Genomic DNA, 12,873 nt, shown 5'->3' with positions numbered 1-12,873 from the left:
TAATTTAATTAAACTGTTATACTTAAAAGAATATAACACTTTAAAAAATAACATTTTAAAAGTTTATCAAAAGTTGTATAAAAGTTCCATATCATTATGTATTTGGCAGTGTTATATTCCTAGAATGTTATACATTTAAAGTGTTATATTATCATAGTGAAACACTAAAATTTTATCAAAAATTTTTATATAAATCAAAATTCTTTATTAAAGATTCTACTTTTCACTTTAATTTTATTTTTTATTTAAAAGCAATAAATCATATCACAATGTTTTGTTATACAGCTTTATTAAGTATAAACATTGTGAATTGCATGATATAAAATAACTTTTTAGAGATTTACAATGCAAATAAATTTGTTATTAAAATTGTTTTTAATCAACCTTTCTCTTATTTTAGTTCACATACATAATCATATGTCATGTTCACGCACAACAAGCGTACGTAATTAATAGAAATTTTACTATATATTATTTACTCTCATATAGTCATATACATATAACTATTTTGACCTTATCAAATGTTTACGATATGGGGCATATAGAGATTTATAACATAACATACACAATATAATATATGATAAATAAAATAATTAAAATAATATAGACGAAGTTCACATTATTCAGATTATTTAAATAATCATAAGAAAAAACTAATATATTTGTATAAAATAGAAAAAATAGTTAAAAACAACAAGCTTTACCTTGTTTAGGATATCTGAAGTTAATTTTAAAATACAAGTTTATAAGATTAGAAAAATTCAATTGTGTAGGGTAATAAATATTCAATTTCATAGAATATAAGAGTTTTCATTTAGTATATAACACTCTTAAATGCCCCGAAGTAGTTGAGTTTGCAAAAACAATGCCATTTTGTATGAAAAGTGTATAGAAAAATAATCTAACTTGATATAAATTTTCATATAAAAATATTTTGGCCATTTTGGGATAGTTACAGGAGTGTTATACACTTGCTGTGTTATTTATTTAGATTTTATAGAATATTATATACCTTTAAATGGAACGGAGACAATTTCTACTTATTTTAATATTTTTAATTGTTTCATTAATAATTTTTATTAAAACTTCCTGTTTAAAATACAAAAGAGAAAACCTTAAGCACAATAGAAATGATTATTGAACTTTTATCATAATTATATTGTTACATATGAGGCAATTCATTCAATAAAATGTGTGTATATATGAACATACCGTTATACATATTTAAGATTTTAAGTCACTTGAAGCTTTTATAACCTAAGATTTTGAAATGTCATATACCGCAAATGATGTTATATGAATAGTAGAATAAAATTTATTCTGAAGTGCTTACCCACACATACATTTATTATTATTAATATTATTGTTATATAATGTACGCATTATATAAAAAAAAATAAATAAACACTTCTTAATATTGTTCTTACTACATCCTAAAATGTCAACAACTAAAAATACATACGTTTAAGAAATACTATTAAAAGAGTAAAAGTATTTTAGTATAATATACTTACAATTATATAACAGTTATCGGAATGAATTTTGTATGGAAACTTTTAAGATAATTTTAACAATTAATTTTTTAATTATATATGTATATAGAAATCCTATGAAATCTATAAATGAAAAAATCCTACACAAAGAGCTGCATCGTAAAAAAAAAGTAAAATTTTTAATTGAAATTTAATCCTAAAAGAAAAAAATAAAAGTAAAAATAAGTGGGAAGAGAAATGAAAAAGAAGTTTTTAAAGAAAATAATTATTTAATAGGAAAATAATTGCCAACAAATTTTATAATTAAAATTTATTAATAAAATAAAAATATTTAATTAAATTTTGTATTGAAGAATTACTTAAGCTCTAATTAAATTCATAATAATTGTTATAAAATCAAATTCTAATAAAAATTTTATTATTTCCAATCGGAATTCTCTACAAAATTTGATTTAATCAAATATAAATAATACACAGAATCAGAAATTTTACACTTACCCTTAATTTTGTAATTTTTTTACGTTCTGTTAAATCTACTAATTTAGATCGTATTTTGGATAATAAGATCGTTTTACGTTCAAAAATTAGCTTTGTGTTTTTGTCACTGAATTTTGTAAATTTAAACTAGCATGTAATTTTATTTAAATTTAAATCAAAATTTTTGAAGATTTAAAAAATTTGAGAATTAGTTTTGATTTAATTAAGTATAACAAATATATTTAATTAAAATTGTTATCAGCAAAACTAACTAATTTCGAAATTCAGAATTAAATATTAGAAACTATATGTCAAAGCAAAATGTAAATTTATTTAAATAAACTTTATATGCTTACCCCGATGGAAATGGAAATTTGCATATATTTTGCCTATACATATACAATTATACAAAAATTTATAATACCATATCAAATTTTTTTTAATTGTTCACTACAATAATGTTAAAATGACACCCTTAATTTTGTATATATATATATCCTATATATATATCCTATATATTCCATTATATTGAAATATTTTTGTAACCTTATTATTTCCGAATAACATTAAAATAATTTGTACGTGCAAGAATTTTATTTATTTTTCTTATATTTTTTTTTTATTTTAACATTTTATTCAATTGGTCCAATAAATTTTCTTGTACAAACATCCAACACTCTACAGTCCCTTACAATTTGAAATTCGAAATAAATTGTTATATAATAAATATATATGAACTTCAATGCTACTTTCTCACATTTTGATTTTGTTTTTGGATTTCTGAAAACAAAAAAAAAAAAAATTGTCACTTTAACACGCAGCATCTTTTATACAATTTTGTATAATAACTGTAACTGTATTTATTTATTTATTTATTATTATTATTTAAGTTATATTTTTTAAATTGAATTATATTATATTTATATATATATATATATTGAAAAAGGTTATGGTTAATTTGCGCAAAATCTGATCAATTTTATTTTACCATCATCATCACTACCTTTAAGACACATACATACATACATACATGTACATGCTATACACACATCATTATTATACCATTGTGGTTTTTTATATTTAATTTTTATTTATTTATTTTTATTTTTGTTTTTCTTCTTATTTTTAATTTTATTTCTTTTTTTTAAATTAAAGGATATCTTACTTAGAAATATTTTTACAGTTAAATTTGTTCAGTGATATGTTACTAATCTAAAAGATCAGTCTTTATATTTTATAAGGATAAAATCGGGAAAAATTTAAAAAATTATATTAAAATTATATAATTTTAAAATTAAATTATTAAAAAAAGTGTTGTGATTTTTTCAAAAAAAAATTTATTTGACTAATCGAAATGTTAATTTCGGTTGCATTAACAACATGGATTTGTATATTTTTAGTATTAATTAGGCTATCATATTCAGTGACAAATGATGAAAGATTGGAATTATTATTTACTGCAAGGTTATTAATAATTTTATAATTTTTTTAATTAATTGGAATACAAGTAATTTGTTCTGTTTTAAATAGCCACGGATATTAGGATGAAACAATGAATTAAATATAGCCACTGTGTTATTGGAAAATATCTTTATATATAATATTGTTAAAATCATACTAATTATTTATTAAAAATAAATAATGAAGAATCAAAACATAATTTAGTAGTTTATTAGTAAAATTTCAATTAGAACACCAAATTTTAACATAATATTATAAGATTTAAATTAGAAAAACCTAGAGGCTTAATTTATTTCACTTTATTCCCATCCTGGAATAGTTATTTTTTTAATTGCTCTTCTTTTCTAATATTAAAATTTAAAGCCTTTCAAAAAATATAAAAAAATATATACAGATAATAATGAATTATTGCAAAATAATTTTATTACGATTTAATAAACTATGGAATCAAAAATCATGAAACACGCTTTTGTAATCAGAAACTCTATTATTACTAAAGTAATTTTACTCTCGTTTTTTAATAAATATAGCATTTTTACTACATCAAGTATAGTAAAATTCATTTTGCTTATTTGCTTGTTTTTTTTTTTGGTTAATTTTTAATAACTGCATATTAAAAGTACATTTACGCGTATTATATAAATGTAATATTAAAATACATATTTAGAGAAAATTATAAGCTAATTAAAATTTTGAAATACTACTGTGCAAACTAAGAATAAGTTTCTTAGAAATATTGGAGTAAATTTACTCAAATTTTAATCCGATCACTTAGAGTGTGTACTACTTAAGTACAGTACAAATTTTTATGAATTTTAGTACAAAACTTTTTCTCAAAATGGCAATATTGTTGAATTCAATCACTTCCAGAACATTAACTGGACATGATCACTTTTTTTCAGTATGAGTTTTTGACTTTATAAATTTGGCCCAATTGTGAATTTTTACTTATATTCTAAAATAAAATATTAAATTTGTATAAATTAAGAATAAAATTTTAAAATATTTCGATTTAGTCGTATATACATATATTGAAATTCATAATTGGCTTCTATGATTAACATAAAGATTTTTAATTTATTGCATTAAAAAAATTGAAATGTTAGTAAATTAAAAATATTTACACAATGTAGTTGGAATAATCTCATCAAGATGAAATTTATAGGGAAATCATACAAAGTTATACATCCTTGATAATAAAATCAAGTTTACGGCCTCAATGAAAGGAGATCACAAAAATCAAACGTTATGTTCAAAGAAAGTTGAAAATTTCAACAAAAATTCTCCCTTTTTTATTTCACTTTTTATTCCTGATTCCTGTTTTTTCAATTAGATATTATTAGAAATGATTAAATTTTGTTAGATTTTATAAAGAAGCGAGAAAAAAGTAAAACGAAAAAATTTTTCTTACTTAAAAATTACATTATACAAATAAATGAAAGTCGTTCGTTCATCTTTTTCTCACTTGGCAAGTAAAACAGCGAGATACACGATCACGTCCTTAATTACTGCTCGAAGTGGATTTTGTAATATTTATCTGTCAAAAAATGTGAGCAAAATAAAACAAAAAACAAAGTGTATATATTTTCTAAATAAGCTATACAGGAGACTATTTGGAACTTATAAAATGTTAAATAACTTAAACAAATTTTTTCGGTTTTTTAAAGTAAAAAAAATATATATGTACATATATGTACATAACATGTACCTTATTTATACAACCAGAATAGCGGAAGCAAAAATTTACGCCATTATCGTAGTAAAGCGTCACATATAACGTCCAATTATCTATTATTAAAAATAAAACAAAAGCATTCCATTTAATTTCAATCAGCGTTCCTAACGTTAAAATTTATGTAATTTTAATTTAATAGTAGTTATATAATAAATAATTTATTTAATATCATTGACCAATAATAAAAAATATTTACGATAATATATAATAATTTTATTTTTTTTAATAATTTAGATCACCAAGTGATTGGGCCGATGTATGGCATTCAGAAGCTTATTCAAGATGTCGGAATAAACTAGAACGACATTTATTTTGGGCCTGTGAAAAAGATATTTATCGGCTCACTCGTAGGAATAATTTCAAAACAGAATTTGAAAAAAGATCAAGTAAATAGCAATCAAATAAATTAAAATGCCTATATAATTTATAATTAATTTTTAGAACCATTTCCTTGGATAGAAGAAAATGATGCAAGAAATTTTTTAAAAGTACGGCGTTTAAAAAAAGCTGGCAATGAAAAAGGAATTACTGCAGAATGTTGTACAAGAGTTGGATGTACTTGGGAAGAATATGCTGAATATTGTCCATCAAATAAACGACGAAATCATAATAATCAATAAAGAAATTGAATATTTTACCAAAAAAATTATATACGACTACACTTAAAATCAAAATACATACATATGTAAATTAAAATGATATGTTAAAGCTTATAATATTGTATAATATTTTATTAAATTATCAAACAATAATTCTTATTATTTAAATATAAATATGTAGATAAATTATGATATTTTTGAACTAAAAATGCTGATGATATAAAACAATTAATTACAGATTTTTCTTTATTTTTATTATTTTTTATATTTAAAATGTGATTTTAGTAACGTTGAATAACCCTAACGCTTTAAAATTTGTATAATGACCCTTGTGTCCGGCGTTATTATTCTTACACATATGATGCTTCAACTTTAATTTTTTGTTAAAAATTGAATTATTTGTAGTTAGGATTTATTTGTACAGTATAATAACAATTACTAAAATAACAGTTATAGTTATATTAACCATAATAACAGTTATTTAAACTGTTATAATTAAAATGACACTGTCAAACTGCTTTATCTTTATGTTTACTACCATACCATTTCGGTCTTTCTTATCAAAATAAAAACAAATGTCAAAGTCAGGTGATGCTGCCTCAATAATAATGGAAAAAATAGAATTTTAAACAAAATTATACATCATGACAATGGCACCGAAAAGCGATAAACATGGTAAAATAATTAAAATTATTAATCCTGGACTTTCTTATCTTTGAATATATTTTTATAATTTAGGTACAGGTAATGGAACTGAGGAAAGTGCCGACGAAGCTGATCTTCAAGGTATATACATAATATATCTATATCTATTCAAAAACTGTGAAACAAATCCACTAATATACATCTACATGTGTACTTCATTGTGTTTTACAGTATGTCTAGCAGTATAAATTAATAATAATGTTTTTTTTTTTTAGAAATTGCTTCTGTAAACACTAGTTTGGATGAATTAAGTAACATGTTAGATGAAATGGAAAATAATACAGATAATATAATGGCACAATTAAGAGAATTATTACAATCAAATAGAGAAATACGTGCGGAATTTAAAAATATGGATCAAACAACATCGCAATCCCAAAATTCAGAACAAACAAATAATAATTCCAATCAAACTTCACAAGGTAGTAGTAATACTACCATAACAGAAGCGAATAATCCAGATGAGGAAATGAAAGATTGTTAGAAAATGTTATTAAGTTTTCTTGTTGTATTCAATATTTTGCGGGATTACTTACATTATTATAAGTACCTATATGTATATTATACAAAATATTGGAAAACTGCAATGTATAAGGAAGTATCCTGTTCTATTCTTATTTAAATCAGTATTTATTTTATGTAAATATTACTACATACATGTTTTATTATATGTGTTAATCTAACTAAAAGTTATATTCAAAGTTAAACAATAATTTTAGCATAAAACGTAAATATTATTGGCCGTAAAATTAAATACATAATTCTAAAAAAAAATGTAGTTTGAAATCATGCTTAGTGCTGATCTATTTCTGATTCATTACACAAAATTTTATTTACAGAAAAATTATATAACGATCTGTTGATTTTTTTAAGACGTTCGTTTTCTTCTTTTAATGCTTTTAGTTCTTCACTTTGGTCACCACTTTTGCTAACGGTGCTTAAACTATCACTTTGTGTAAATTCTTGACAAAAATCTTCAATGATTTCATTATCAACAGCAACATCGGGAATAAAGACTTCAATAACATCTTGTATGCTAGATTCTTCATTATCTTTCATTCTTTTTAAATTGGATATGATTAAATTAAAATTAATTTCAGCATTGAATGTATTCCTTCCACATAATATAAATTTAATATTTGTAATAGGTCCCCTATGGGATATCACACGTAAAACTTGCTTACTTGCAATATCCCATAAATATACATTATTATCTTTACCACCAGAAGCTAACATTTTTCCATCCAAAGATAAATCTAAACAAGTTACTGAATTACTATTATGTCCCAAAAATTTATTGTTATAATCATTTTCTTGCATATGATATTCTTTTATACGAGGTGGATTATTCAAGTTGTATTGATAAATTATGCCTGAAACTGTACCAATAAAAGCATCATTTTCCAAAATATTTATGCAAATCGAGGTAAGTCCTTCGTCATGCACAAGATTTAGCAATAGTTCACCGGTTATTAAATTGTAAAAACGGCAAGATCTATCTAAAGAAACAGTACATAGTATTGCACGTAAACCTCCGCGACCTATGTGTATATCAGTAACTGGTAAGGCATGGTCATTCAAATTATATAATGGTTGCTGTTCACCCGAAGCAGTTTTCGTCAAATTCCACACAAGAACTGTACCATCATGACCTGCTGAGACAAAATGTGAGTTGTCATCTGTAAATTTTATTGTCGTAATAGCTTGAAAATGTCTCGAAATAACATTTAACAACTTCCCGGAACATATTTGCCAGATATAAATATTTTCTTGGATACCGGCTATCAAAAAGTTACCATCAGAAGAAACGGCTAAAATAAAGCGAATTAAAAAATGTTTTCCTATTTTCTTTTCTATCTACCTAATGCATTGACTTTGCCTGGACTAACTAAGCGAACTCCACTAATTTGTTCTTGACTGTTTGTTGGCCAAATATGAATTAATGGTTTTGTGTTATTGGCCGTAACTAAAAAGTTGTTGGTTACCATCGAAAGACAATGTGAAGCTGCAGCTTCTCCACCTTTATACGTCATCACACTTGTACCTGTCCTTGGATCCCAAGCCGAACATGTCCATTGATTAGCTTCTGAATCACTAGTTATTAAAGCTTCAACCAATTCACCCATGTTTCCCTTTTTTTATTTGTTTTGTTAATTTAAAAAAAAACGTGAACAAAAGTCAATCATACACTAAAGACTCGGAAGTTCGTACACTAAAATATAATATTATCATCCCTGCTACATTATATTATATATTAGCTTATTTCTTAAAACTGCGTTCACATGACTAAAAACAAACTGAAATGCAAAATGCAAACTGAACTTAAAATCAAAATTAGGAAAATGAAGCAATTATTCACTCTTTTTAACAAATTGCCGAATAAAGAACCCAAAATTCTTTTAATTTCTTGCAGTTTTTAGTTCATCGATATGCTCAAGGTGTTTATGATACCATATTGGTATTTTAATTTTATTTTTACCAGGTGTTTACGTAGAGAGATTTTAAGCAAGAACGTTACAATACATGTAAAAATACTACTTTAATAGCAGTTCACGAACTCTTTGTTCAAATGCGCAGAAAATTTTCCTACCATTGAGCAAGTAACTTGACAATTAAAAAAACATTTATGCAACTAAGTTAACATGTTGAAGCTTTTAAATGTTTTTTTTGAAAAATAAGCAAAATGGACATCTCAAAAATATTTAAAAAAATGAACTAACTTAATGTGAATTCATTTCGGAATTATTCGAAGAACTAAATGATTAGACCAACTTGCTTGCCAATAACTTCTTTATGTAAACCGTTGTTAATCTAAACAGGAAAACGTATACAAAACATTGAAAACTACACATAAATTTTTATTGCTGTCAAATGTCACCCAACCGGAGTATTTTGAAGATTTTACGTCAAAAATAAATCTTTGATGTTGTTTTGATGACTGAAGTCATGTGATTAATAAATTTAATTGATCAATTAAAATAACATCAACTTTTATTAATTGCTTTTTAGATCATCATTTTTACTTTGTCGCACTAAAGTACTTAAAACGTAAATAAAAAAAATGGGTAACAAATCCTCTTTACTTTTACGGGAGGAAGAAATCGCACAAATCCAAGAAGAAACAGGATTTACTCCAAGTCAAATTGAACGTTTGTATTCCAGATTTACATCATTAGATCGAAATGACTGTGGCACACTTTCAAGAGATGATTTTTTAAGAATCCCGGAATTAGCAATTAATCCACTTTGTGATAGAATTGTGCATGCATTTTTTTCTGAAAGCAGCGATGACAGAGTAAACTTCAGGCAGTTTATGCAAGTGCTGGCACATTTCAGACCTATACAGAAAGGAAAAGAAAATAAATATAATAGCCGTGAAGAAAAACTAAAATTCGCTTTCAAAATGTATGACCTTGACGATGACGATGTTATAAGTCGGGATGAGTTACTAAGTATTTTACATATGATGGTTGGAGCTAACATAAGCCAAGATCAACTAATTAGTATTGCAGAACGTACAATACTTGAGGCTGATCAATGTGGACAAGGAAAAATTTCGTTTGATGATTTCTGTAAAGCTTTAGAAAGGACGGAAGTTGAACAAAAAATGTCCATTCGGTTCCTAAATTAAGTATATTGCTAGTAATATACATATAATTGGTATTTGCAGAGCGAAATTGGGAATTTTTTTTGAATGCATGAGAATAATAAAATAATTTGTAAATGTAATATTGTTCACTTAATTACCAAATAAAATATATATTTTTGATTGAGACATGTTAAATAAAATGGTGTAGATAAAATTTTAATTAAAATAATTTATTAAACACAAAATTTTCTAGTCACATTTCTTTTGATCTTCAGCTTTAACTTTAGGTTTAGATGGATCTAATTTATCACTAGTATTATCACAAATCTCTTTCTTTTTGGGTAGGAATGTACATTGATCTCCGTTACATTGAAATGGAAACTCTGGTCCTGCCTTTATAACATTTCCATCAGCATCTTTTTTTTCCCAAGGATTCCAATATCTTAATACAATAGGTTGAATAAATTTATGCCAAATAAAAAGTAAAACTGGAATTATAAAACACGGAACACAAACCATTTTATTTTTTAATAGAGGTTTTGTTTTGTTCTATATTCATTTGCGCAATTAATCAAAATAAATATTTGACATTGACACTTCGAATAACAACTGAAACATTTTTGTGAAGGTTTTTGAACTCTCCCTGATTTCATTTTAACCCTTTAATATCGTAAATCTTCCCATAAGTTCTTTGACTATTACTGCGTTTGAACCCCAGCTTGAAGCCGGCTTCCACCGAATTGCGAGCTAATAAAAACACAAGTCGATGTCATATTTAACCCGTGCAAACGCATGAAACTTTACTTTAGTATTTCCAAACATAATTAATATTTCAATCGTTCATGTGTCAACGAAACATATGTTGAAAAAAATATTGGGAAATATTAGGTATTGATCATGAAAAACAAATGTTGTAGAAATTTGTTCCAAGAATAAGGATTGACAGTTACTTTTCACAAAAATAGCATCATGGGGCCATTTGAATTTAATTGACTTAGTGATCATTTTGTGAAAGATGACGGTCAAATTGTCAATCATATAGCTTTGCTTTTCGATGTAACATCTTTGGAGAAATCTATTTTCTGAACCAACTCTTGAATTTTATGGTAAAATAAATTACGTTTAGAAATTTCAAATTTGACATTTGACACTAGGTCAGGTGTTTGGTTTATTGACTTTAATTACTTTTGTTTGTTTTTTATATTTTGCCTTTATCAAAAAAAGAAGATACTTGTAGCTCTTTAAGCTATATTGTTAGCTTTATATAAATTTTTAAATTTTTACTTTTTATAACCCATTTTGTAATATGAATGTTATAAATAAATTTGTAAACCCTTTGAAAATATTATCTAATTCGGCATGGAGACTAAACCGGAGTTACAGTTCAGCGTCAAACGAAGAGGTCGTGGTAAGTAAATAAGTTATTAATAAGTATGCTTGAAAAACTTACGAATATTAAAACTATGAAACGAATTTTAGTTTGAAAAACTAGGTGATAATAGACAAGGAGTAGTTGTTGTTGGTTTGAACAGAGCGGCAGCAAAAAATGCTTTTGGACAAAATCTAACACGTAGGCTATCAAATATTATATCAGATTTGCAGCATAATAAAGAGGTTAAAGTGGTCATATTGAGAAGTTTAGTTCCTGGAATATTTTGTGCTGGAGCAGATTTAAAAGAAAGAAAAAAACAAACACCCGATGAAGTTGTAAAGTTTGTAAGTCTTTTGAAATCTACCCTAATAGGAATAGAACAATTACCAATGCCAGTAATAGCTGCTGTAGATGGTCCAGCTTTGGGTGGTGGTCTTGAAATGGCGTTAGCTTGTGATATTCGTATTGCGTCTAATGATGCGAAATTGGGTTTAGTTGAAACAAGACTTGCGATAATACCTGGTGCTGGAGGAACTCAGAGACTTCCAAGAATTGTTGGTCCCTCTATAGCTAAAGAGCTTATTTTTACTTCTCGCGTTATGAATGGAAAAGAAGCCAAAGAGTTAGGTGTAGTTAATCACGTAGTTGATCAAAATGGTACCAAAGACGCAGCGTTTCAAAAAGCGTTGCAAATTGCTGATGAAATTGTACCCAATGGTCCTGTTGGTAAGTTGACATTTGAATAACTTAAATTTGATTCTTTGAACAATTTTATTTGGTTTGAGGTGTGCGAATGGCTAAAAAAGCAATAGATAAAGGTTTACAAATTGATTTAGCTGTGGGATATGCAATTGAAGAAGCATGTTATGCTCAAGTTATGGTGACCAAGGATCGTTTGGAAGGATTGCAAGCGTTTGCTGAAAAACGAAAACCGATTTATAAAGGGGAATAAAAAATAGCAAAACAAAAAGAAAAAAATATCTCCGATCATGTAACTTTAGAATTTTTATACTATTATTTGTACTGAAAACTGTAACTGATGCATTTAAAAACAGAAGTGACCTTGTATATAAAAAGCCGTTTTGAAATACATAAATTTTAAAATATGTATGTACATAATGTATGTATGGAGTTTGTAAAAATATATTGTTAATCTGAAGCAATTAGAAAGTACATACAAAAATGTACTTTTCCAAAGTGCTAATTATACAGGTATCGAAAGAGACAGGGACTTGCGTGGAGAAATCGATTTTTTGCAGTTGGAATTTGAAAAAATTGTAGTAGGTAGTGTCGATTTGGTTCAATTCAAATTTACAACAATGAGGCGAGCCGAGAACGGATCGGTATTACTATATGTAAATAATAATTTAGGGAACTGGCACATACTAAGAAAAACTTCTGTCAATCGAATTTGCAAGATTCATTCTAAAATTTTAAATTAG

General features: G+C 25.6%; 6 protein-coding genes across 6 annotated transcripts; 4 read left to right on the top strand and 2 right to left on the bottom strand.

Annotated features, from left to right (window-relative positions):
- Nucleotides 1–3,292: 3,292 nt before the first annotated feature.
- Nucleotides 3,293–5,786, top strand: LOC129605699 (probable insulin-like peptide 7). Its single transcript, XM_055515617.1, has 3 exons — nucleotides 3,293–3,434; nucleotides 5,401–5,552; nucleotides 5,608–5,786. The coding sequence occupies exons 1-3, from the start codon at nucleotides 3,325–3,327 to the stop codon at nucleotides 5,784–5,786; spliced, it is 441 nt and encodes a 146-aa protein (XP_055371592.1). The 5' UTR covers nucleotides 3,293–3,324.
- A 551-nt stretch (nucleotides 5,787–6,337) lies between these two features.
- LOC129605425 (UPF0184 protein CG14818) lies at nucleotides 6,338–7,150 on the top strand. The gene is made up of 3 exons (XM_055515196.1): nucleotides 6,338–6,440; nucleotides 6,504–6,551; nucleotides 6,686–7,150. Exons 1-3 carry the CDS (start codon nucleotides 6,410–6,412, stop codon nucleotides 6,952–6,954), a joined length of 348 nt encoding a protein of 115 aa, XP_055371171.1. The 5' UTR covers nucleotides 6,338–6,409; the 3' UTR covers nucleotides 6,955–7,150.
- Nucleotides 7,151–7,256: 106 nt separating this feature from the next.
- LOC129605424 (WD repeat-containing protein 18) lies at nucleotides 7,257–8,642 on the bottom strand. The gene is made up of 2 exons (XM_055515195.1): nucleotides 8,332–8,642; nucleotides 7,257–8,281 (listed from the first exon to the last, which is right to left on the bottom strand). Exons 1-2 carry the CDS (start codon nucleotides 8,594–8,596, stop codon nucleotides 7,263–7,265), a joined length of 1,284 nt encoding a protein of 427 aa, XP_055371170.1. The 5' UTR covers nucleotides 8,597–8,642; the 3' UTR covers nucleotides 7,257–7,262.
- A 758-nt stretch (nucleotides 8,643–9,400) lies between these two features.
- LOC129605439 (calcineurin B homologous protein 1) lies at nucleotides 9,401–10,245 on the top strand. The gene has a single exon (XM_055515214.1). The coding sequence runs from the start codon at nucleotides 9,532–9,534 to the stop codon at nucleotides 10,099–10,101; it is 570 nt and encodes a 189-aa protein (XP_055371189.1). The 5' UTR covers nucleotides 9,401–9,531; the 3' UTR covers nucleotides 10,102–10,245.
- A 23-nt stretch (nucleotides 10,246–10,268) lies between these two features.
- Nucleotides 10,269–10,622, bottom strand: LOC129605440 (UPF0729 protein GD16342). Its single transcript, XM_055515215.1, has one exon. The coding sequence runs from the start codon at nucleotides 10,576–10,578 to the stop codon at nucleotides 10,309–10,311; it is 270 nt and encodes an 89-aa protein (XP_055371190.1). The 5' UTR covers nucleotides 10,579–10,622; the 3' UTR covers nucleotides 10,269–10,308.
- Nucleotides 10,623–11,338: 716 nt separating this feature from the next.
- On the top strand, nucleotides 11,339–12,543 carry LOC129605533 (methylglutaconyl-CoA hydratase, mitochondrial). Its single transcript, XM_055515352.1, has 3 exons — nucleotides 11,339–11,467; nucleotides 11,539–12,157; nucleotides 12,217–12,543. Exons 1-3 carry the CDS (start codon nucleotides 11,366–11,368, stop codon nucleotides 12,381–12,383), a joined length of 888 nt encoding a protein of 295 aa, XP_055371327.1. The 5' UTR covers nucleotides 11,339–11,365; the 3' UTR covers nucleotides 12,384–12,543.
- Nucleotides 12,544–12,873: the final 330 nt, after the last annotated feature.

The sequence above is a fragment of the Condylostylus longicornis genome, unplaced genomic scaffold (assembly GCF_029603195.1).
Source record: "Condylostylus longicornis isolate FDR11 unplaced genomic scaffold, ASM2960319v2 ptg000013l, whole genome shotgun sequence".
In the NCBI taxonomy this organism is placed as follows: domain Eukaryota; kingdom Metazoa; phylum Arthropoda; class Insecta; order Diptera; family Dolichopodidae; genus Condylostylus; species Condylostylus longicornis.
Note: the sequence above shows the minus strand (reverse complement) of the source record. Positions and strands in the feature narration are given on the sequence as shown.